The sequence below is a fragment of the Liolophura sinensis genome, chromosome 11 (assembly GCF_032854445.1).
Source record: "Liolophura sinensis isolate JHLJ2023 chromosome 11, CUHK_Ljap_v2, whole genome shotgun sequence".
Taxonomy (NCBI): Eukaryota; Metazoa; Mollusca; class Polyplacophora; order Chitonida; family Chitonidae; genus Liolophura; species Liolophura sinensis.
This window is the reverse complement of record NC_088305.1, coordinates 11,910,725-11,937,144: the sequence shown is the minus strand read 5'-3', so window position 1 is coordinate 11,937,144 and position 26,420 is coordinate 11,910,725. Positions and strand designations below refer to the sequence as shown.

General features: G+C 39.9%; 1 protein-coding gene across 2 annotated transcripts in view; it reads left to right on the top strand.

Moving 5' to 3' along the window:
- The window catches only part of LOC135477876 (corticotropin-releasing factor receptor 1-like), a 91,425-nt gene that overhangs the window by 29,997 nt on the left and 35,008 nt on the right, over positions 1-26,420 (top strand). For both annotated transcript variants that reach the window (XM_064758083.1, XM_064758082.1), the window contains exon 2: positions 18,515-18,622. In XM_064758083.1, the coding sequence (XP_064614153.1) occupies positions 18,515-18,622 (108 nt within the window). The remainder of the gene's footprint in view (positions 1-18,514; positions 18,623-26,420) is intronic.

Here is a 26,420-nt window from a genome sequence, read left to right as displayed (position 1 = left end):
GACGGATTTACGTAATCAATATGCCCCGAGAAGCTTCTACCTCCTAACTCTTTCTTCGGTACAGGGATAAAGGCTTGAGGGGACGGATCTGAACTGACGAATTACGAAGGCTTCATGTTTATAAACCCTACAGACGGACATATGTGACAGTGTAGCTCACGGGGCCCTGGGCAATTTCAACCCACTAAGTGCTTATTGTAATAAATAGATTGGACTGTTGACAGTGGCTTTTCCTTGTCTCGCAAATAAAAGCTACAAACCTGATCTATATATAGAAATCAAGATTGATGCCTGATGTCTGATACACAAATTATTTAAGTTAACTATCGGTAAGATTTGACAACATGACTTTCATCTTTTTAAAGGTAAAGAAAACACAATATTAAAATATGTGTATTATCCGACCAAACCAATGAAAGCCCTATTTGGAAAAAAACTACGTTATCACTTAATTACTATGGAACTAATGACAGCTTATAATCTGAATTGGCATATGGACTTATTAAACTATATCTATCATGTTTCTAGAACATCTACTTATTTGATTCTCTGAGAGGGATCTTTCATCTACAGGAACATTTAACAAATCATACGACGCTTGTAGTTACTTATTTATATGATATGAGTATGATAAAAGAGAGACCCACGGTATTTATACTATTAATATCGTCTATAATGCACTCCGTAGACATAAAAAGAAATAGCAGCTTTTAATTATGTGAAAGAAAAAAAAAGAATTGACTTATGTCGTGATGATGTTATTACAGCAGGAGTTAATGAGAAGATTGTTGTTGCCCTTAAGTTACTCTAACAAGGCGTACATATTCTAATCTAAGTCTACCTGCCATTTCCATAAGACGCCTGAGGCAATGGAAATGTTTAAGGTAAACTGCAAATGAAAAGGACAAGGGAACATAATCATATTTTCTTTCCTCTTTAGATTTCAATTATTACACAACTCACCAAGTCTTTTCTTTCTGCTCCTCATTGTGCCAGCGCAGGTCCACGACCCAGAAGCTCCCCCCCCCCCCCCCACCCCACCGCCACCAATACAGTCCTTATAAATTTAGGTCATGCTGGCTTCCTCTCCGGCCGTACGTGGGAAAGTTTGACATCAACCTGCGGGTGATCGTGGGTTTCTCTCCAGCTCCACTTTCCTTCAACAATGATGCTAGAGGCCGTCGTATAAGTGACATATTCTTGACTACGGTAAAAAAAAACTTCAAAAAAAAAATCTTCTCAGTGAGTCCCATTTCCACTCTACGTTTTCTTTAGGTTATCCACCCTTTATAAACAGCTTACTAAGCTTGCGTGTCTTTATTCAGTATATACTATACATGCATGTAATTTACGTATGAGTAAAGTACGTCTGAAAGTTAAACAAATTCGTTGAATTCTCCATGCTCAAGCATACAGACTTTATTAGCAACATTGCCTTTCCGTCTCTTGCGGCAAGAGTTTTTTTCATGAACCTCGTGCGCTGTGAGGAAGCTTATAAGTTGTTACCAGGAGCAATATTATCTGAGGAGCTTCCTGTTCTGTAGAATCATAGTTAACAAACCGCACCTTGGAGTGTGCTAAGGGCACGCAAATGATCGCTACTAGGTCTAGGTCGGATTTGACATTTCGCGGAATTAATGCGATCACTACAGCAAATTTCGTTACCAAGAATTTCTCTGTTCGGCAGCAAATTTATCTGGAAGGTTCTCAGCATATGGTGGTCAAATTTTTACATGAATCGTTTCTTTTATCTGACCAAAGACGTTCAATGAGCCAATAAAGCCGAGCCACTTAGCCTACGCAAAGCTTTGCACTGTCGCCCATTCGATATTGAACTGAATTATTCTAGGCATTCTCCGGCCAATTGACATTAATAGACTCGCCTTGGGAGTCCCATAGACGGTAAGGAAAGAAGAATAAGCACCGTGGCGTTGAGGCCTGCAGAAAGCGCGTCTGGCCGTGGCTAATAGAAACAGTAAGAAACGCTTTGTTCGATTGACAGAACTCAAATCTAATAATGCGAGTTAAGCTGCTTTTGTCAAGTTAAAGGAAGGAATAGTTCCTCAGAAATAGGGCTGTTTTGTGGGTAATCGTGTTGAGACGTTAGCTTCCGAGAGAGTTCCTGTAGAACCAATCCTATCAAACCCCAGATCGACTGATTGATTATTCGAGCTGCTCGTCCAAAAATTGACTGAAGAGTGGCATATGGTGTCCCCTGCATATGCGTGTGATACCATTATTCACTTACATGCACTTGTCGTGTAACCCTATAAAAAAGTATTCGTTAATTTAACTTCGCACCAGAACTACATTTGTCTGGCAAGTTAGGATGAATTCCAAGGCATGATTGTTTTAGACTGAATTTTTATGCAGTACTGGTATCCAATTCCCGTTGTAGTTATGTGGGTAAAAAAAAATTAGGACGCGTTGCTGGGCACATAGGTGTTGATGTAGTTAGTTCATTTCTGTAATCTACGATGAATACAACAAATGCATTGGTGGTGACCTTTTTATACTGAGCGTGGACTTCATTTGACACGAACGCTGTCCAATATACGGTTGTGATATATGAAAGGCTGGAAGACTTCGCGGACAACATCCAATTGCGCAGCACGCGTTTAATGCAAACCATTCAGCTCTCGTTTCAACAGCCAGTAGGAATGAGACCTACAGCTGACTCGTTTCATACGCCTCCGTCATTTTGTAATGTCCAGGGTGGTTGGAAAAGAAAAACTCCACAGTCTTCATACAATTTGGCTTTTTGCCGCTTCCTCTCGATCTTTGGGCAAAAAGGTTGCCTTTATGCTTCATTTAATCAGATCGTTCGACTTTTGCTTTTATTGACAGTGAGGGAATGCTGGAGTTTTTCCCTCCATAATACTCCTGAGAGAAAATAAAATCGCCATTAAAAACTTGGTTTAATTAATCACCTCACTATATTAAAGGTGTCCTAGAAAAGAATACCTTTTGAATCATAGGACAAGAGATTCAATATTTCTGTCATATTAAGATTCATTCGTCACTTCGATAATTGTATTGAAAAGTTTACTCTAGTGATTACTTGTTGAAATCACATATATGAATTAAAAACGCACTCCGGGAAAAATAAAAATGATGTATTTATTGCGCATCTACACTAAAGTCATTATATTTGTTTGAATGAAGGTTCCATTCTAATGATTGGAATACCGATTGAGACAAGTTCATTTCATGAACTAAAGAGCAGGACCCCATTCTATGACTTGCCTAGAGTGAGATCGTTGACAAGATACACGCATTGACAAGAGGCTGTATTTAATTGTATTGTAACTCTTTTAACCGCTTATCAAATGTCGTTTAGTTTGTTCGACACACTAAAACTATTCATCCACGCTCAGTCCAGAGACGAGTTAAGACAGGGGCGGAAAACTGTTGGTACAAACTGGCAACCCTGATAAATAAGTAAACAAGTAACCTCACGATCACCATACAAAGATAAGGGATGCTCTGCTCTGTGTTGGCTTATTTTTGTCCAACGTAGTGTCATCTTAGACACTGGCAAGAGTGACATCTATAAAATGATCCACGATGAAAACGTCGTTATACTTCAACTCATCGAGGGATCGCTATACTGCTCAGTTATAAGTATTCCTACCACGACGAACAAATTTTCGTTCAATCCCAGCTGTAATTGCACAGGGAATTTCTAGTTTCCCCGCTCTCGTGGTTGATAGGTCCTTGTTGGCAGTAATCTATTCACGGCGTTCGTGACGCAGTCTACTTGCCTTACGTTGACTGCAGCCGTCGTCCACAAATATGGGGTGCATGTCAGAGCGTCAAACACTGGGAGATTGTTCTGTAAGTTGCTAAAGTTTGCTTGTTTTTCCCGGGCACTCCGGTTTTCTACACCGATAAAACTTGCTGCCATAGTCTAAGTGAAAAATACTTGAATTTGCGATTAATTCATTTATTTGAGGACAACATACTCGAGAACTGAGTTGTAGCGCTAAAAAACGATCGAATATATGAATACAATAAATCCAACCAGGTAAGAAGCCTAAAAGAAAACGATACTAGCATTCTGTTTCACAAACTGGTTGTGCATACTTGAATAGCATTGAATCTAATAAGAATATGTCTTTCATCGCTGTCTCCATTGTAAATGTGATGGAATGTGTCTACGTGTTCATCGTGCATTCAGAGGAAATTTACACCAAGTGAGCTATTTGGGTTAAATTAGGAGTTTATCGAGTAGAGAATCTTACCTTGTACTATGCTAAAAACGCTGTTCATCAAAATTCCGTTTGTTGAGTAATTCCTATACCATAGATTGTGAAATTCATTGGACAAAGTTAAATATTCGTTGCATCGAGAGACTCGTATTCCATTGTCGTATTTGGGAAGACGTTGATTGAAGAGGCATTAGGCAAAGAAAATTTCTCATTTTACAACCGCATTGAAAATTCAACCCAATCAGTCCGAAGCCTGTAAAGAATTCTTGTTACGCAAAAAACAAACACCAGCTTGTTCCAAAGTGCCAATGACAAGGAGTATTCAAAAGATTATCGCCTGCCTTGCCGAATAAGAAGAGAAGTGACGTTCATGCAGTGGCATGGAACACACCAACCGTCCATTAATTGACTTACTTTTGTTCAACGCCATACAGAATAATCTTTCAGTTACATGAAAGCGCATGGGTAGGTCAACGTGAATGTCGTGGTTATTAAACTACTGACCATCGGCAAGTTCATGACTGACTTTCCCACTTGTGACGTGCATACAAGTATGTTATATTGTTCGGAGACAAGTTATCCTTAAAGAACGAAAGGCTGCGAAAACGTCCCTTCAAGGGCTTATTATCCATTACGAACACGAAGAGCTGACATATTAGCTGACGAATGTACCGGTGTAAACACAATTCAAGCTATAATTAGATCCAGGAGCTGATTATCAAAGAGTACACTAACGATCGTCTTACGCCTAAAAAAATGTACTCTCTAACATTGGTGACCAGGTAGCCTTTCGAGGAAGGTTATGTTTACACGGGGGCCTCCGTGGCTCAGTTGATTAGCGCGCTAGCGCAGCGTAATGACCCAGGAGTCTCTCACAAATGCGGTCGCTGTGAGTTCAAGTTCAGCTCGTGCTGTCTTCCTCTCCGGCCGTACGTGGGTAGGTCCGACAGCAACCTGCGGATGGTCGGGGGTCTCCCCCGGGCTCTGCCCGGTTTCCACCCACCACAATGCTGGCCGCCGTCGTATAAGTGAAATATTCTTGAGTACGGCGTAAAACGCCAATCAAATAAAATAAATAAATAAATATGTTTACACGTAGGATGTATAGACCGGCACATTTGTGTATGTCGTCGAGCAAGAAACTATCCCTTTGCTTTATATTTGGTACATACTGCATTCATAAGTTATCCGGTTTAAAAGTAACGCCGCCAAACCATCTTTTTACAATAATCCAGCGGTTTAAACTTTTGAACTGAGAAGTCAAACCGACGTATGCCATGATTCATGCTCGAACCACATGTAAGGTGCCTATGGTCGTATGAAAGATAAACTGTTGCCAGTGAAATCCAATGACTAAAATACACATGTATTTGAAAGAAAAAACATTAAAAAACGAAGGAAATTCTGAACGAGAATTTTAGTTTTGTATATGTTTTGTATCTTTTTTTTTCACTGAGAAGTCCTAGTTCCAGTCCCAACCTGGGTCGTTGATAGGGTGCAGACGTTATGGCTGCCGGTGAAAATCACGACGTGCTTTGAAAAACTGTCGTAGGACAAGAATTTGTCCGTTGTAAACACCCTACGCCGTAACAAACTGCAGATATTTTTGAAAAACAGCCCGCCGGTCATAATTAACAAGGTTCCCCGGATGTTCGGTTCAATAAACAACACAGAGCTGTCTGAGAGAAACAAATATATTAGCACTTGATTAAGTTACAGCTCATCTTTGTCAAAGGTGTAACAGATATCGCTTTAATTATTATGCAAAAACAAGGTAATGTGTCAGACCAAGGACAGTTTATCTCCCGTGTTCTCTATTATGGGCAATGATTTGAAGATCTCGCGTTACAAGCTGTCATCAGTTAAAAAACCCTCAATCGTGAACAGCATGAAAACAGGCCCATTAATATTCACATCAAACTCGGCCTTATCACCTAAAGAAAAAATAACCTGTTATTCACGAATTGCGTAATACAAAATTAAACAGAATTTATTCATGATTGAGTGTGGTTCATTAAGCAAATTTTAGCTCAAGCTAATATGACGCGCTTTGCTTTTATTAAAATTATTGTAGTTTCGAAAATTTTATTGAAATTCCATTTTGATTTCGTGCGTGGAATATAACATATTGCATGCCAGTTGTAGGGCCTGTTTTCCGAAGCAGTCGCAACTACGGCTGGCGTACGTATTTTCCATGGCAACATTTACAGTAAAGAGATACGTCACCATGGTAAATGTGTTGGGCGTAGTGCTGCGACAGATTTGTAAAACGGACCCCTGGTCTTGCCATATGCACGTTTCACTGATTCCATATTTGTGCTCATCAATTCCTTGGCCTTTTCTGTATGTAAATTTACAGAACTCTTGCCGTTTGACCATGCAGAGATATGAATTATTATATCAATATGACCGCGTATTCCATTTTAGTTGTATGTTGTAGATGTTTGAAATAACAGCAACATATTTATTTATTTTGGGTGTGACACTAATCGCCAGGTACGCAGAAAGGTCTGGCAAAAACCTGCGGATGGACGGGGGTTTCCCCTGAGCTCTGCCCGGTTTCCTTCCACCATAATGTTGTCGTCGTCATACAAAAGAAACATTCTTGAATTCGGCATAAAACACCTATCAAATAAATAAACTGATCGCTAGCATTACACGACATTTGTGTAGATCATGTAGCTAACAGCCCTCGGACATTACTAGGATGTAGTTGGCTGTCAGACTATGATGAGCATGCAATACCCCTTTGGTGATCAGAGTCAACTTAACTCCCATAGATGTGTATAATTGTGTGTGTGTCAGATATGTGAATGTCATATAGTTATTGATTTATTTATTTATTTATTATATTGGGAGAAAACCGTGCAAGAGACCGGGGGAAACCTACGACCACCCACAGGTTGGATGTTGTATACAAAACTGTCAAAACAACTGTCAGGGGTTACTGGCAAGTTGTATACCGTGGTCACAAGTCATATACACCTCTCTATCATTTGGCACATAAGACAAAACCGGAAGTTTATGGACATAATTACATTCATATACCGCGTTGACAACTTTGTTCAAATATAAGCCTCATGTCCAACATTCATATACCATTCGTAGTCCGTAAATGGCGTTTACGATCCATTTCCAAAACAACGTTTAACACTAGCTCCCAAAGACAAAGGCATGTAAGAAATCATACAAATAAGAAATGAAGCCGGTAACACACAAGAGAGATGCGGTCATCAGTTTTTAATGATGCCGGGCAGACAGTGGATATTCAAGGCATGAATTCCATTTCAAAGTTCAAATTCGTAGTCCGTGAATGAGTCCCAGGTCAAATAACAATTAAACAAGAGCCTCCTTCTTGACACTTCCGTTGAAATACAAAGCTATCCAGATTAATTAAGAGTGACATTTCTGCCAGTGTTTCAGTTTGCAGTAGGTACGCCTGCTCAGTAAAACGTATATGCAGTGATAAATACATAAAAAAGTCTTCAGAAATCTGAAAAGTAGACTTTTCAGAAATTACAAAGTATGGGTTCGTCTTTCAACTTGTCTACGGAAGAAAGACAACTTATAATCCTTTGATTAAAACAAACAACAGAAGGCATGCAAATGGTAAGAAGTATGGCCATAAAGGACTAATACGGTATTTTTTAGTTAGATTACATGAAACTAAATGAGAAACAAGCATTCTGGAAAGTACTGCGAAAGCAAATATATCTACCATACTGGTTGGAACAAAGCTTGTGAAAATGGACGAAACAGTATGTATGCAAATCAACACTGTCACTATTTTAAAAAGAAATCCGGAAAAGGGGATTCGCGACGAACTGACAGATAAGTTGTAAACCTATATAACAAGATCCGGTACGGATTCAATGCGTCAAAACAGACATTAGTAGACCTTTACCAGCCGTCATCCAAACTGGGTGTTCCGAGTGATTTATCGAAAGCACCAATTTACAAAACGATATTAAGCACAAACCACCACAGAACTAAGAATTACCTTTAGCATAAACTTAGGACAGAATCATGGAAAAAGAATCAATCCACAGTTTTAAATGATGTTGGAAAGGCACAAGATATGTTTTATTTGAATGAATGAAAGCAGAATCCAAAGAATTTACCATAAGAATTAGTATACGTATGTAAGTTGTCGATAATCCAAGTACGTATCTCAGATGTGCTTTGGCTTCAACCGTTCATATAATCAATTAAATTAATCTAATGTAATTAAACAGGATGGAGACATCAAAACATAATGGAATTAAATCGAAAGACACGTTGATCATGTTGTATTTTCTAGAGAGCGGCGCTCTAATTATTATTAGTTTGCCGCATAATTTATCTGTAAATGAAATGCATTTGCGTTGCATGTGTACCGGTACTGTATATCTTGTTAAGGGGTCCACTCTTTGGTGAGCATTTGCGATGTTTTCGGTGCCGAACTGTACTTGTCGAGTCTGGACTGGGATACGATGCCATGTGGACGTGCCGTCTCCTGAAATGGAACGGAAGAAAAAAAACTGGGCGTAGTGGCACCTCAACCGTCACGTCCTGGAGAATTAAATCACTTTCCGAGAATAAGCGCTGGGGTTGGTAGTAAATCAAGCATTGCTATCAGAAAGCACGGCAGCTTGTGATTCGATACACTGTCCAATCGAAACCCTATAGATTCCTCTTCGTCTCCCATAGCATGAAGTGTTCATATATTGACCGATATTCAGTGAAATTCCATATAGGACTTTGTGTCAATAGACTTCTCTGATCAACTGGATATTTGCACCACATTGATGAGCGGTAGCCATGCAATTTAAGAAAGTCGCCTTTTGTCATGTACTTAATAGCGATAGGGTTTCTTTAATGTCTAGACGAGAGTTCACCTTACCAAACAAACCTTCTTCAGGCCAAGGGAGTTTTTTCTACCATGGATCTGGGTTAGGCCTTTTCCGGTAGGACTCTTGGCTTTTGCGCATATCACTGGAAAATGGGACCAGAAATGAACATTTGTGTATTTAATCTAAAAAGATAATTCCATATTTCAAAGCGCCAATGACTTCTATAGCAGTTAGACAACACGCCCAAGACTCACGTTTATATCATAATGAGCATCATGCTTTCTCAATTTCAAAATCCGGGTTTTAATTAAGTGAATCTAAAATCATTGAATACTAAATATTCTAATCCCAACTGAGTGAGTAACAGAAAAAAAGGCAATGACTGATGTTTTCCAACATTAGTTTACAAACTCACAAGAATCGTTTACAAACTTCAATCAAGTAAAAGTAAACAGCATGGTGGAATACGTCAATAATGGGTAATGTCAGTCGGAAATAGCTCCATACTAAACTTACAAAGCTCCAAATGTAGGCGTCAAAACGGTAAACCAGTCCTGGTCCGCCGACGATCAACTTTAATGGACGTTCCAGTTCAATTCCAATTCGACGCTCAACAAAAACAACCATTGGCCTAAAACAGTGTATAAAGTAAGAAAGTATTTATTTATTTATTGATTTGATTGGTGTTTTACGCCATACTCAAGAATATTTCACTTATACCACGGCGGCAGCATTGTGGTGGGAGGAAACCGGGCAGAGCGCGGGGGAAACCCACGACCAAGTAAGAAAGTAGAACGAATTCATATAATAGAATCAATCAACAGCTTTCAGTGATGTTGGCAAAACAGAAACCAATCAAAGCCCTCACCCAGAACAATGATAACTGTCGATGTCATTCCTGGAAAAACCGTGTCTGATGACATATTTCAAAAATAACTATTTGACAACAAAACGTACCCCCATTGTCTGGATAAATTTGACATTTCAACCCAGTGGCTATGGTTGGACATGCTTCGTACACCTGTTTCGTATGTTAAAGATATTGCAACTAGTAAATGGCAAACTTTGTTGCTACGGTACAGTCCGTGGTAATTTATGGGGTTAGAAAAGTGAATTTAGATTGGAAGTACATAGTACAGCCCCTGGTATGGGATGGAGTTTGAAAAATTAATTGAGATTGGATGCAGACGGTATAGCCCGTGGTATGGTATGAAGTGTGCAAAGTGAACTTAGATTTGAACTGGATGTAGACGATACAGCGCATTACATAGAATGGAATTTGCAAAGTGAATTACAGTTAGACATTTTTTTTTTACTTTATTTCTTCATAATTGGAAATATATATACCTGAACCGCATGCTTTTCAGGGTAAAATAATAACCTTCTGTTCCTACCAAAACACAACATCTCTTAGCCAGTTTGTTCCCCTTGAAAGGTTTCGTGATACATTTGCCTGAAGAACCATGTAAATAATCCCCTATAATACGGAGACAATAATCACAAATGGTAATTCTCTGCTTTTATAATGAGATTGGTACGTCGCTCAATTCGCAGACAGCACAGAGACTTTTCCGCTTGGCTAAGATGAAGATCTGCGTATCTGACAACCGCCAAATGAATCACATTGGCAAACAGAAAATCTCTAGTTAGGATTCTCACTGGCCCTGGACGTGGTAGTCGTCTCGAGCGAGATCGATTCTGTAAGCGGGATGAGACCAACTGGCAGGCGGCCGCCGCCGAAGCGCACAGTATCGCCCTTTAATTTGTCGTACAAATATCTTATCCATATATGCATACCCCATGTCATAATGAAATAAGAAAGCCATCGGTGTCCCGTGTTGCTCTGACGGTGTTTTCGCGCGAGGTTTCGGGTAAGCCGCTGAAGTTAATGTATAGCGACCTTAGAAGGATGGATTGCCGGCTCAATCGAACAACCGCCAACTACTGCCCTAACACGGGTATCGGGAACCCATCCAGATTGGGGCATGTCTTACTAGCTGACAGACAATATTTCATGCAGCGTGAAACTAAAACTACATAATTCACTGCATTATAAGGAAAAGACTCGTTATGAATATATTTTATTACACGCTTACAGATGTAGATGTTTGAACTAGGCCATTTCCATGACTGACATACTAATATTGAGTGTCACACTTAATACAACAGATATAACATCCTACTGGGTCACTGTTCATGCGAGGAGAAGACGAGCTTGCCAATGGTGAAGGCCTTGAGCATCACCAAATTGGCTGGGCGTTAAATCTAATCTGGTTCAAAAAAATGTGAACGATTTGAAATTTCATGAATTTATAAATGAGAACCTGAAGCAATTTCTCTTTACAAACCGTATGTTTTCGATGTTCGGCTCATGCGGATACATATAACACAGAGCTTTCAACACGACCGACGCACGCTAACTTATCGTTGGATTTCTCTATACAGTGTGCTCAACGAGTCGGCATGCAGGCGGGAAAACTACAAGGGATCTAACCCCGAAGTAATAGCTAGTTGTTTTCCCCTATAAAAGCAGAATCGCTTGCCGACTGTAATACGTCGGTTGAGACGAAGCCGATTAAACATTGGGTAATTGCTTGCCCTGTCCCACGGCAAATCTATCCGTCACGGGGGCTTTAATTGGTGAAAATGAGTAACAGGCGATAAACAAACGCGCTAGTTAGCGGAAGAGCCATCCAAACCAGATAGACATAGTGAGTACAGCGGCATACCTACAGCCCTATTAAGCTGCCCCCCTACTGTTCAAACCTCTCGTAACCTTCTTCACGGCTTCAGCCCGTACTTATCGCTATCTCCTGCTAACGATATAATTCAAACGTAGAGCACTTCACACGCGCCTAGGGGCTACAAAGGAACATCTCAAGAAATCACTGAATGTCAAGGCAACCACATCGGCTATCTGGTCTTCGGGTTGATTAGGCAGAGCCATGGGAGTCCTCGAGCCTGGTTAAGGCCCTTTGTAGATAACGGTATTCGCATATTATGATTAAGTACCATAAGCTCATGACCCTGTTGTTAATTCTTTCAAAACGCTGTGAGGCAAATGTCACTTTCCTGAATTTTTGTTATATAATTCTGTCCGCTAAAGAAACACAAAATACGTAAAACAAACATGGGTTCACCAAAAATCAGGCTACCATTTGGACAGGTCAAACCTATTTTCTTCATTGCCAACCAACCATCTAGAATCTCCTCCGTGTGTATAGTCGTACGTGCCTTGTCAATCTATACTGATTAGAATCATTTCACCACTGCAACCCGCGCAAAAGACCCGGGTGTTTCTCCATGGCGTCTAACAGTGTAGAACAAAAATAAACCTTCTTACCTTTGCTAAATAATGGCAGAATCGGTATCGGTTTTAAAGAGAGTAAGCTGTCATGATTTTGTTATCTGGAAACACATGTCTGTGGCATAGGAAAAGGCGTATATCAGGCTGGTGCAAGTTCGACGTGCACATATGCTTTATCACCCAATTCCCGCAGCTCAATAACTTCAATGTCTAAACTTTATCAGATATATTATCCGTCAGTTGCATTCGCCATATAGATGTTTTCAGCTGGCTGTCTTACCTTACCATTATTAATAATACAGCCACATCTTTCTCATTTATAACAAATCACTATCGACCGGGGCACAGGAGAGGAAGCCAGCATGAGCAGGACTTGAACTCACAGCGACGCGACTGTTGAGAGGTGACCGCATTGATGAGAGGCTACTGGGTCATTGCGTTGGGCTAGCCATATTTAAGTGTGCATTACATACACAGCATGTGCTTGCATTATTTGGTTGACTGCTTTTTTCACGTATTTTAAGCTGGTGTGTTAGAGGTACATTATTTGGTTGACTGCTGCTTTCACGTATTTTAAACTGGCGTGTTTGAGGTACATTATTTGGTTGACTGCTGTTTTCACGTATTTTAAGCTGGTATGTTTGAGGTACATTATTTGGTTGACTGCTGTGTGCAGTCATTTTAAGCTGGTATGTTTGAGGTACATTATTTGGTTGACTGCAGAGTGCAGTCATTTTAAGCTGGTGTGTTAGAGGTTCATTATTTGGTTGACTGCTGTTTTCACGTATTTTAAGCTGTTGTGTTAGAGGTACATTATTCGGTTGACTGCTGTTTTCACGTATTTTAAGCTGTTGTGTTAGAGGTACATTATTTGGTTGACTGCTGTTTTCACGTATTTTAAGCTGTTGTGTTAGAGGTACATTATTTGGTTGACTGCTGTGTGCAGTCATTTTAAGCTGGTGTGTTAGAGGTTCATTATTTGGTTGACTGCTGTTTTCACGTATTTTAAGCTGTTGTGTTAGAGGTACATTATTTGGTTGACTGCTGTTTTCACGTATTTTAAGCTGTTGTGTTAGAGGTACATTATTTGGTTGACTGCTGTTTTCACGTATTTTAAGCTGCTGTGTTATAGGTTTATGTGATGTAGAAGTGCAGAGAGTGTAAAACCAGAGGCAGTCACTAAGGGTTACACGTAACCGGTGAAATACGTCCTCATGTCAAGTCACCTCAGTTGAGGTTTTATTCTATTGTTTATGTAAATGCTTAAATAGCAGCAAATTACAATCCCCCTGGCACCGAAACTTATTCAGATTTAGACAGAAAATGACGCATTCATATCAGTTACAATTCATTAAAGGCCAGTTGTCTAGACTTACACAAAATGCTGTGGTGTCGCTTATATAACAGTAGTCAAGTTTGTGGATGGCGTTAGCAAGGCTCAGACCGAAAGAAAACGCTAACCTGACAACCATCATAATTAAAGCCGTAGCTATTCTTTCGTTTAACCTTGGCAGTACTTGACAGGCCAATAATGAACATTTTCGAACTGCTCTGCAAGGGGTTGTTGGGAAACTTGACGTTCGGATAAATCATCATGATTTCTACTTAATGTTGCGAGACATCCGTGACCTATGGGAAAATATCAATGCAATTTATCTTCGTACAAGAATAATGATGAATGCAGCGGAAAATGGTAAACAGTGGATCCGTTCCAGTTTGAGCCAGGCACTTGTTTGCTGCATGTTTACTGTCTAACTGAGTAAACATCACACAAGGCCAACAGCAAGTCTTGACCTACGCGTCGAAGGTCGGGTGATTGGTGCTTTATTTCATTCTAAAGTTAGATACTAATCTTCTTCCACACCGAGAGATTTAAGCCCATCTAATGTCCTAGACAGCCAAGCGGTTTTCTGTAGTACTTATACACACTCTGGTGTCTGGAAAATTTCTTCACACTGAACAGCTCTGGGTTAACGGTCACGCACACTTACCGTTATAAGCGGATTTACTGTCTTTCGTGTGACCGGATTTACGTGCGACCATTAGACAGCTATCACGCTGTCGTCTCTGCTCTGGTTTTGCTCTCTATGCTGTACGTCTTTAAAAATATTATATATCATAAAGCCATGTACCCATCCATTATTTACGCGCTAATCAGGGATATACTTCATTTAATCTCACTTCTCAGCTTCAATTTTCTCTCGACCGGCCCGGATAGCACAGTTGGTAGAGCGTCCGCTTCGGGACCGGTAGATCCAGGATCCATCCTTGATCGAGTCACACCTAAGACTTTAACAGAGGAAGTTGTAACTTCTTCGCTTGGCGTTCAGCATGAAGGGGATAGTGCAACGACTGGTTGACCCGTATCAGTATAATGGCTCGGGCGAGACGGATTACTTGCCTTCGGTAAGTCGTCTCAGTGAAGCAGCACTAGATAAAAGAGCGGTGGAAATCCGTCCTGCAACAAGGAGGCACATTACACGTGCATGCACCCTAAGGATTCCTTTGTCGTCAAATTGTTGAGTACGACGTTAAACCCCAAGCACTCACTCACTCACTCAATTTTCTCTCAAGTGACAAGATCGACACGTGATCAATAGTCTATCTGATGACACGCAAATCTCGCGTGAGTTCGGCTTGCATGAATTTCACGCCCTAATGAGTGTAGCAAATGAGAACAGTGTTGCATAAAGTTATCCATGTGGAGTATTCATGGACTGGTGTTTGCATATTGTACTTTTGTGTGTATGTTGTTCACTACTATTTATTTGTGTTTTACGCCGTACTCAAGAATATTTCACTTATACGACGGCTTGTTTACTACCACGTACATAATGTATGTGTGTGTGATTCAGGGCTGCATAAGATGACCGGCTCGTATGTACTTTTGCTTTGTTTTCATGTTAGTGTTAAATAATTCTGTTTGAAGTTATAGTGTTAGACAGACTATAGTAAGATGCTACTCGTTTTCCCGAACAAATAACGCCCGTGAAAAAGGCACATCGTATGCCCTATATGTGGAAATTGTAGTATTACGGTCATACGTTTGGTTGATCAGGCTAGGAAGAATACACAACCTGTTCAATAAAATGTTTTAGACGCTCTTTTCGTTTTCCGCAAGGGCTCATTTGTCTCGCTATAAAATATACTGAAATACACAGACTTTTTAAAGGCCTTTATGGATTGGCGGTTCCAACCATGAAAATTTAAGTGTGTGGAAAAATCTCACAAAGAGACCAACAAAACAACAGAAGTCGTATGATACGATACAATTGAAGAATCGGACGGTAAGAGTTGTAGTCACAAATGGAATATCTCTGAAAGCGCTTGCAGATGTCCTGTGGTAAAGTTACAGGCTGCGGTGAGGTTACAGGCTGTGGTAAACTTAAAGGCTGTGGTAACCTGAGCCACGCCAAGATGCTTATTCAGTGCAATCTTGTAATTCCGACGATAACGTGATTACAGACTTCACTGTCACTATTGTTACCCCACGCCGTGCATAGTCATATCTGCAAATTCCCACACGTTCCAGATTTGCATCGGCCGGTGAGATCACTGACTGATGGTACGTCGGTCAATGTTCACGATAATTTTATGTCCAGGTAATGCAATTGTTATGTTAAATTAATAGAATATACTTATTCATGTATTGGAACGTCGTTTACGGACTACGAATGGTATACGAATGTCGGTCATGACGTTTATATTTATTTATTCATTTATTTATTTATTTACAGAATATTTCACTTATACGACGGCGACCAGCATTATGATGAGAGAAAATCGGGCAGAGTGCTATATTTCAGAGAATAATCGATGACAATAAAAGAATCCATTCGAGCAGTACTCAAACAACAGACTTAATTGCAAATTATTAGACGTAACTGGTCTAGAAATATTCAAAATGCAGTGTTGTCATCACATTTAACATACAATCACATTAAACCAATGCAAAGGGACCAGGCTTTTGGTATGTTTAATTCACAAATGCTTAAATAATAGCAACCTAGACGTTCCCTAACACCATGGCTCAAGTGCTGGCCAATAACTTCTTACAAAAATATATCACTTGGTCCGAATCTTGAACTGAAATATTCAATGAAAAATTATCCTCGCAACTTTAGGACAAGTGGAAAAGAAGATTAGCAACGGTTGTTAGCATGGCATACAAACACGTCCTTTTTCCAAATTTGCTGTCGATATAGCACTTGTTTCCGGATATTAGGTGTCCGCTGTATTTTTTTGTTTGTTTGCTTTTGTTGTTTTTACAATTATTTTGTTTAAATTAAAAGAATGGGAAATGGGACCACGAATAAGAGTGTTACATTACACTACCAAAAAATCAAACTCAAAGAATGTCACATTTTTAGCGAATATGAGACCGGGTTCTGGTGTAAAACTCCCAGCGTGATGGAATACTGGCAACAGATTTGATTTATTTATTTATTTGATCAGTGTTTTACGCCGTACTCAAGAATATTTCACTTATACGACGACGTCCAGCACTAAGGTGGGAGGAAACCGGGCAGAGCTCGGGGGAAACCCACAACCATCTGAAGGTTGCTGGAAGACCTTCCCACGTACGGCCGGAGAGGAAGACAGCATGAGCTGGACTTGAACTCACAGCGACAGCATTGGTGAGAGGCTTCTGGGTCATTACGCTGCGCTAGCGCGCTAACAACTGAGCCACAGAGGCCCGTCAACAGATTTGATCACAGGACTTCCAAACAGCCTGTGATATATGTATAGTCACTCTGTTTGAATGCTTTCGCTGTAGTATCCTCAAATAATTAAAGCATGAAACGAACGTTTAAAAACAATTATTTATTTATTTGGTGTTCTACGCCGTACTAAATAAAAAAACGTTATTAGACCAACAACGGTAATTATCCTTTATTCACTTTCCCTTTCCATGCCAGCAATCGGTGACTATTTCGCATAATATACAATATAATTAAAGACTTATGGTATACAGAGTAAAACCAGAGCAGCGACGACGGCAGTGTGAAAACTGAAATGGCCACACGTTATGGTTGAAATACGGCCTCTTGTCAACTTGCCTCAGTTACCGTGTTATTCCAATAGTTCACGTAAATGCTTAAATAGGAGCAAATTACACGTCCCTAGCATCATGGCTTATAAGCACGTACAACGATTCATTTGTTTACATGTTTAATGCGTTCCATTGTATAGTTTTAAATTGCTTTACAAAACAAGTGTTACGTTTTGTTCATCCAACGACAGTCCAGTATCTACACTCAAAAATTAATGTGTTAAACAGAAAGTCTGTCTGAGTGATGCTAGAATATACTCACTAAACATGACATCTACTGTTAGACTATCAGGGTATTATGTTGAATATGACAGTGCTATGCTATACAATAATAGAATACATTCTAGCATCACTCAGATAACAGACTTTTGGGAGCTAGTGCTAAACGTTGTTTTGGAAATGGATCTTGCGATTATCGACTTGGTACGCCCTTTACGGACTACGAATGGTATACGAATGTCAGACATGACGCTTATATTTGTTAAAATTAACAGATTAATTTTTTAGTGTAATGCTGTGTTATGTTATTACTTTTGGCATGACATTGTGGAACCTTTTTCCACCTAAAGTAACTTATGGCTAAGCTGTGTAGTGTGTGTGTTGTTCATTACTGCCTTTGCGATGACGTTTAGTGGACAAACTGATGACGTGCATGTGCACGTGTAGCACTCATTCATTGCGGTAAAACAATGGTGCCTCAATACAATTTCTCAATTACAATTGTACAAGTACACAAAGCTGTTGGTTCCACTGACTAGTTTGGCGAAATAGATTATAAGAGTAACCGAAGAAACTTGAGGCTTTCATTTTGGTAATATACTTGGACATACATTTATGCAACGGTCAGAAAATACCAAATTCCATGACGATGGCATAAATGTATGTTGACAAGTACATTTACCAAAGAGAAAGCCGTGACCTATTTTTCGGAGTCAGTCTTATACTCTAGTTATATACAAGGGTTACAAAGCACTGAGATGTAGGGTAGTGAAGGATATGGCAAGCTCACTGTAGTAGTTCACTTTGTAATCTTTTAGCAACAAACAACTAATGTTTCCTCACATTTACTGTCTATGTTTCATTGTTAATGCATTCCGTTTTTGTCTTGCAGATCTCCATTGTCCAGCAGTGTGGGACGGCTATACATGCTGGCCAGCGACTAAGGTCAACACCACTATCTACAGGCCGTGCCCCAAGGTCGTCGAGCTCAACACTTCCGGTATGTGCGCTGCAACGTAGATTACACAGCCTGCAATTTTCATTGGACATTAGCTGTCATATTTCTTGGGTTACTTAAAGAAAATGGTATTCTTGTTGAGATAGAAAAACTTTAAACTCATCAAAGTTTAACAAAGAATGATTTTACAGGCTGATGAAATCTACGTGCTAACTAATACTGTTTGGTTTTGATCAGTTTGGTTCCTTAGAACTCACGTTTGCTGTTGGCGTAGAACACTCCTTCGGTTATCACTAACAATGCAGTGTGGCACAGTTTGAAATATATGGATGTTTGATTTGCCGTTCATAAAAGAGTTGTTCTGGAATGCATTTCTTACTTCTTGCACAAACATAAGGACAAAGACATACTAACAACTGATTTAAGATATTAATACTGAGATAAGCTTGCATTCATGGTAGTAAGAAGAGGATAAATACAAAAATATGTAGAATAATAGGTAAACCTGTCCGGCAGAGCGATCAGTTGACTTCAGACGGACTTCCAAAAGCATATCATCATTGATACAACCGACAGGAATCAATTTCCTTCATTAATGATTCTTTCGTCCACCAATCATTCATTTGTGAAACAGTCATTACAAGTGAAAAAGTCATGAGTACATACAATGAAAACACCAGTCAAATATCACAAAAATCAATAACAAGATTCTGGTAAACCATATAGCCAATTAAATTAACCAATTAACTAAATAATTAAGTAAACAAATTACGTAACAATAACATTCCACGCAGCATAATATGCATTCACAGAAAATCTTCCTCGTTCAATATTTTTAATATTAGAAATGATGGAGACGGTAGAGTGCGCTAGTGTACAAATAACTTCTAGGGGCAGTATTTTACTAAAGGCGGTTTATCCACCGTGTTGAAGTTGATCGACACATGGGATATAAGAACAGCTTCAGTCTTGAAAGGCCTTGTGTCTTTCCAACATCATTTTAAACTGTTGGCTGCTTCTCTTTGCATGATTCCGTTCTATTATATCGATGTACCATCTAAGTTGTTTGTGTTTTCGTTTTTAGCCGTGCGATTACTGACTTGTAACAACCATCTTGTTTGACGGCTGGTATACGAATGTTTGTTTCGACGCATAGTTTCCGTATTGCTATGACTTTAATGTGGTAGCTAGGAAGTGGGAATTCCAATTGAATATACCACGACTTAGCATTAAGTTTCAATCTCAAACCAGACGTAATCGTCAAAGCTGGAGCCAGTCGGAAATATCACAAAGCTGAGCTCATAATGGAATCACAATATATGAGTCGAAAGATTAGTCGCCAAACATCAGACGCCATTATGGACAAAATCTCGTGTTTATGCAAGTGAGTTTTTGTCAAAGATAAGGATCCATTTCCCCTCAAAGCGATTTTTATCCGATTTACGTAGAACCTGTCTCTAAGCGAGGTATCCAAATCACAGTTCACGTCAACCGGTACAACACTATCCGATCTCAAATTCCTAAAGATACCTAAAACTAGCTTCACAATGTCTAAACTTAGATTTGGGAGCAGGAATCACGTCTTTCTGCATGTGAGTTTATGCAAATTCTGAGGAGACACACGGAGGAAAATCTATAGCTTAACACATGAAGTGCATTAACATTTACTTTAGGTGATGTGAAATTCATGAATTTTGTAATTTACTGCAATTAACACTCATGCGGTCAGCAACAATGTGACATTGTGCTTGGCCTATATGTAAAACCTGAGCTAACTACATGCATTATTATTACATAACCATTAATATTCACCTTGACTTTCTAATACACAGTACACTAAGTACTGATCGTCGTCAGAGGACTGAAACTTGTTAAGTACGACGTTAAACCCCAACCATAGGTGCATTAGTAAGTATTGAATTTTTTAATTTAATACGCACAGAGCGCATTAACTCCAATGGCGGTATGAACTAGCCTTGACACAGTATATGTGCACACATAACTAAATGATTTCTCGTCGTTGTCTAATGGAAATATTGTTTACTACGACGTCAAACTCTGACCATACATACATATATGCATACACAGTGTCAGCCCTGTGGATGTTCGTGGGTTTCCACCGTGCACTGCCCGGTTTGCTCCCACCATAATGCTGGCCGCCGTCGAATAAGTGAAATTTTCTTGGGTACGGCGTAAAACAACCATCAAATAAATTAATAAATAGATAAATAAATAAATGAATATATAAGTGAATAAATAAACCATTCCACTACACCACCATAGTCCGTTCACGGATAAATTTGAAAGGAGCTATGCATCGAAACACATTTCCTATCCCAGCTGTCAAATGAAATGGACGTTCCAGGTCAATTATCGTAAGCCCAGTTCCCAAAGCGACGAAAATCACAAACCACCAAAGAACGTATATTAGGTACAAAATTAGGATGGAATCATGCAAAGAGAAGCAGTCAACAGTTTTCCGTGATGTTGGAAAGACGCAAGGTATGTTCTAGGCGACAGGGTCAGTATTCAAAGTCTGTACCATGCTTGATAACTGATAATAAAAATATGTGTCAGTTCCGCTTACATTGCAACTGTTCCTATGACCAACGTGGCCAATTCATTCAAGACGATGAATAGACAGTCCCTTGCCCTGGCGCTGTGATTGCAACTCTTCCTATGACCAACGTAGCGATCTCATCCAAGACGATGAATATACAACTGCTTTGGCGCTAAGCGGAAATAGACATCATGAAACAGAGATCTAGGAATTCTGGACGCTCTGTCCATATTTACTCACAAGAGAATTATACTCATTGTAAAACTTAAGAAGCCCAGGGTGAAGATGTTCGATGGAATAATCTTGACACACAAGTGTTTGCAGTAGTAAGTTACACATACCACACACTATCTAACAAATATGGTATATGACGATATTTGATCATGCCATGTGCAGGATTTTTGCTATATTATTATCCAACTAAGGACAATGTCAAATCTGAAAGTATCTCTCTTGTACAGTCTGTGAGTCATACTGGTAAGGACTCACTCACCGAATTAAGTTGTAAATCGACAAATCATTAGCTCGCAGGCAAAGCTGTCCCTGGCACAGCGGCAAGCCAAACAAAGTGGTGTCCGGAGCAAATATATTTTTCCTCCACCATTGTCCAGTTACCTCAAGCGTTCAAAACGCAATTTTTGTTTTTTTTATTTCAACAATTTACACAACAAATAAGGAACAAGCAATTAATACCAAGGCAATACATCAACAATGCTGACATTACATTAAATCTTTAAAAACCTACTCATGATTTCAATCTCTATTTTTTATTTAAATCCTTTCGCTCTCGATCTAAGTCGATAAAGGTTTCGTGATCATATCAATTCAGGTTTTTTCTGTGATGATTGTTTTGAAAATGAGATTAGTGAAAAATGACGTCTATCATTTTAGGAATTAGGAATCCTTCTAATAAATCATACTCGCCTTTTCCGACAGGAGTATAAATGGCGCCTTGCAATGATGTAGAGATTACATGGTGCCATGATTATCGAGACATAAAATAAATAATTGGAGATAATTAAGCCAAGGAACAATTTGGTTACCGTAGCTCGCCACAAGCGCGCCGTCAACTCTGTTGCAGCATTCCTATTTTAATTCCACAATCAATGTTTCAATCGTAAACCTTCAGATTGCCGTAGCTCGCCACTAACGCGTCGTTAACTCGGTTCTAGCATTCCAATTTTAATTCCACAATCAATATTTCAATCGTAAACCTTCAGATTGCCGTAGCTCACCACTAACGCGTCGTTAACTCGGTTCTAGCATTCCAATTTTAATTCCACAATCAATGTTTCAATCGTAAACCTTCAGATTGCCGTAACTCGCCACTAACGCGCCGTCAACTGTGTTGCAGCATTCCAATTTTAATTCCACAATCAATGTTTCAATCGTAAAGCGTCAGGTTACCGTAGCTCACCACTAACACGCCGTCAACCCCGTTCTAGCTTTCCACTTTTAATTTCACCGTTTTTACCATTTGTGTAGACTTAGGCCTACCTCTAGTATCTGAGAACGACATTAACTGTACACTTTCGTAAGTCCTCTACACTTCAAATCACAGTGGAGCCTCATGCAGCCTGAAGGTTAGTGGGCAATATTAGGGATTTTGCCATCCTCTGTATATTTTAGCGGTATCGCTTGATGTGTACGATGTTTACGTGGATGTGTCTTATCACCATTTCCATCACGGACTAAATAAGCACAGCCAAACAAATAGTAAATAAACCTTTCCTTTCTCAGATGATATATGCACATATTTTGGGTGACATAATTTTAAGAACCAATTGTATTTGATTTATTATTTACTTGATTGGTGTTTTACGCCGTACTCAAGAATATTTCACTTATACGACGGCGGCCAGCATTATGGTGGGAGGAAACTGGGCAGAGCCCCGGGGGAATCACACGACCATCCGCAGGTTGCTGACGGACCTTCCCTTGTACGGCCGGAGAGGAAGCCAGCATGAGCTGGACGAACTCACGGCGACCGCATTGGTGAGACGCTCCTGGGTCATCACTCTGCGCTATCGCGCTAACCGACTGAGCCACAGAGGCCCGAGAACCAATTGTAAGAAATGGATGTAATTCATACGTCACGACTTAAAAACCCCAATCAAATGTATAAATCAATTCATACGTCCATTTTTGGAAATCGTTGTACTCCTTTCGCTGTCCATAGGAGAATCAGGTTAACACCCACCGGGATATAAAAGATGTGTAATGTGGTCAGTTCTATGTTTGGTTAACTTGAAAACAGATTTTCCCAGAAGAATTACCAGAAAAGATGTCATCCATTCATGAAGATGAGTGGATAGAAGTGAAACTTACTTAACACGTGGAATGTGAGAACTCCGGAAAAGAAATGGGTTTCTTGTAAAAAGAAAGACGCCCCGGTGCCATTTTTTTTTTTAGCGTAACCGTACTGTTGTTCACATCCTCTGACACCCAATACACACCCGCGGCACAGGTGTTACTTTCTCGCCTGCGAGAGACAGATCTTGACATCAGGGAGCAGAAAGCTGTTCAAAAACCGCTCATTTCTGAAAGTATGGTGTTTATGTCTGTGACACTGCCGTCAGCGATAATGGCAGATGGACGAACAAACGCCTTGCATTTACATCTCCCCGAAGGTCACACTTAAATTGCTCCAGTGACAAGTGGTTAAAAAAAATACGCTGACACAGGTGGAACGAAACTTTTGGTTTAAGAGGTATTGGGTATGGCATACACTTTAATAAATTGCCAAAATTCCCGACGGGCACTTTTAAGACAGACAAAGTCTTCCATCGGGAAGGTGTAGCAAAATAGGCCCAAAACCACTTTCATGGGTGTCAGGTATGGGTGAAATGCAATTAAAATTACATAAAAATGGTACAATGTACGCTCCTTATATGAACAAAGTTGATCTAAAAACGCTGCACTCTGTATTATATTTGTTACATTACGACCGTTTTTCTGTAACAAATATACTAAAAAGCAGTCTAGTTCAAAGAAAACATCAAGTTTCATATCCCATTGACTCACAATATCATATCGCTTTGAAAACATGACATGAGTGGAAGTATGAACACCTAAAGTGCTTTGTTAAAACTGACACTACACTTTACTGACCGTTACACGAAAGCGAGACTTTCTTTCGCACATATTTCCTTGTAAGTTAGCTGAACACACAAAAATATTGAGATATCGTGTTACTCTCGCCGAAAACCACTCTCTTTCTGAATAATCTATCATTAATCTTTCAGCTTCCAGAACAAACCCTGGACGATAGATCCCATTATTTATGTAATTATCTATTTGATTGATGTTTTCCGTTGAACTAAAGAGTACTTCATTTTCACAAGGGTAATCAGAATCATGGACGAAGGACAACGAGTAGAGCTGCGACCACGCCCTTGTGGATAAAAACGCACCGCAGAAACAGCTTCAAGAAAAGAAACCAAAACCGTTTCGACTCCGTTGAACTGCAGATTCATATTTTAAGTGGCCGGAAGAGTGTCGTGGCTGTCGTGGCTGTCGTGGCTTTCATTTACTCGCTTGGACACACGAGGTGCGGGGTCAACCCCTTATCTCTCCATGAACAGGGAATTTATGGAATCACTGTCTCACTTTTCCGTGGAATCCTGGTAACAATAAGACGACAACGACGACGCTAGTAGTCTAATATTCGTTAAATGCCTCCAATTAATAGCGTGTTCAGATCCGTTAGTCACACTTAATGAAGTTCGTCAGTAATTTACCAACTGTCGGCGGTTTGCCCCTATCAGTCCTGTACTCATTTCCAACTTACCATCGTATAGTGAGAATTTTTTGAGTGGAATAAAACAACAAAATAAATATCCCAAGTGGTATAAGATCTGCGTCGTGTCACAGCAACACAGTTAAATCTTTTTCCGCCATAGAAGTACGTGCATCCCGATTGTTGTTAACGCCATTGTTAACTCCATGATCAAGAGTCCAATATACGATGTCGCTCAGTTGTATGAGTGGAGGAATGACCGGTGTAAACCACGGACCTTTAGCAAGTTACTGATGAACTTTCCCACGTGAGATGCACAGGCTTGCGAGTTATATAAGTAGAAGACCAGAGGTGCTTAACGAACATAAAACTGCGGAAAAGGGCCAGCCGAGAGCCGTCGATCGCGTATAAGACCTCAATGAACAGCAGGAGCCAGGGAATTTACAAATTCGTTATACAAGCAGGTACAACGTAAATTAGGTCTCAGCACAATAATGGTCACGTTTTGAAACCCCCAAAGGCCTGATTTGGACTACTTTATGCTCTTAGGAGACCCAATTCTCTTAAGTTGCCGCTTCGATATGGTTGAAATACTGTAAGCGGGGTCTAAAATAGCAATCATTTATTCTCGTAATATAAACTGCCAATTATTTTGACTGCGACGCGTTTCAACATCGGTATTCTTTTCAAAGGGACCTCGATGTATCACGGATCATTTTCCCCAATCTAGTAATAATTCCACTGATTTCGCAAGACTGGAACAATCTCCTAGAGGGAAGTGCTATTTGTAAGCAAATACCCAGTTTCACACAGCTTCATCGTCTTTGAGCTGGCAGTGTTGCAGCTAAAGAAGACAAAGCTCGTCTGCCTTGATTGCACGCCAGTCTCTTGTCCAGAGCTTCGAATAAAACATTTCTTCATTTGCGTAATTTGACCTTATTTACGAGACCAGTCTTTCCCATGCTGCATCAATACTGGATGTCTGTGTCCGCCATTGTCGCACAACGGCTCATCTTCCCAATGGCAAGCCTGAACAATGCGACCGCAGATGGGACTACCATTGAATCAGTCTGCTTGACAAGGACGGGACAACTCTTCTCTAGCCTTTTATTCCCTTGCTTCTGTAGCACAATCAGGGTCATCACCTCCAGGGGAGCGGCTAAGTAGCCACTTAAACTCCATCGCCTCTTCTACCAGCCTCTTGGCATATGCTCAAAATCGCAGTCTCACTCAATAACAAGCCTTAATATCGATCAGAGTTAGGACAATGGCCTACAGCGACAGCCTTTTACGGGAGTTTGATTTATGTGCTATTCACCATTCAATCATACAGAGCACGTCCCCGTATCTACAAGTTCATATAACGCAGAGAAACTCTTCCTAGATCTTCTTCAACTAACAGCCAATGTGCTTCGTCTGAGAGCTGAGTATATACGTCTTTTTCCACTCATGTTCTCTTTTATTGAGCACAGGCCAACTTTTTTTCTCTGTACAGAAATTTCAGTATAGCAATATACACAGCAATCGACTCACGAACATGA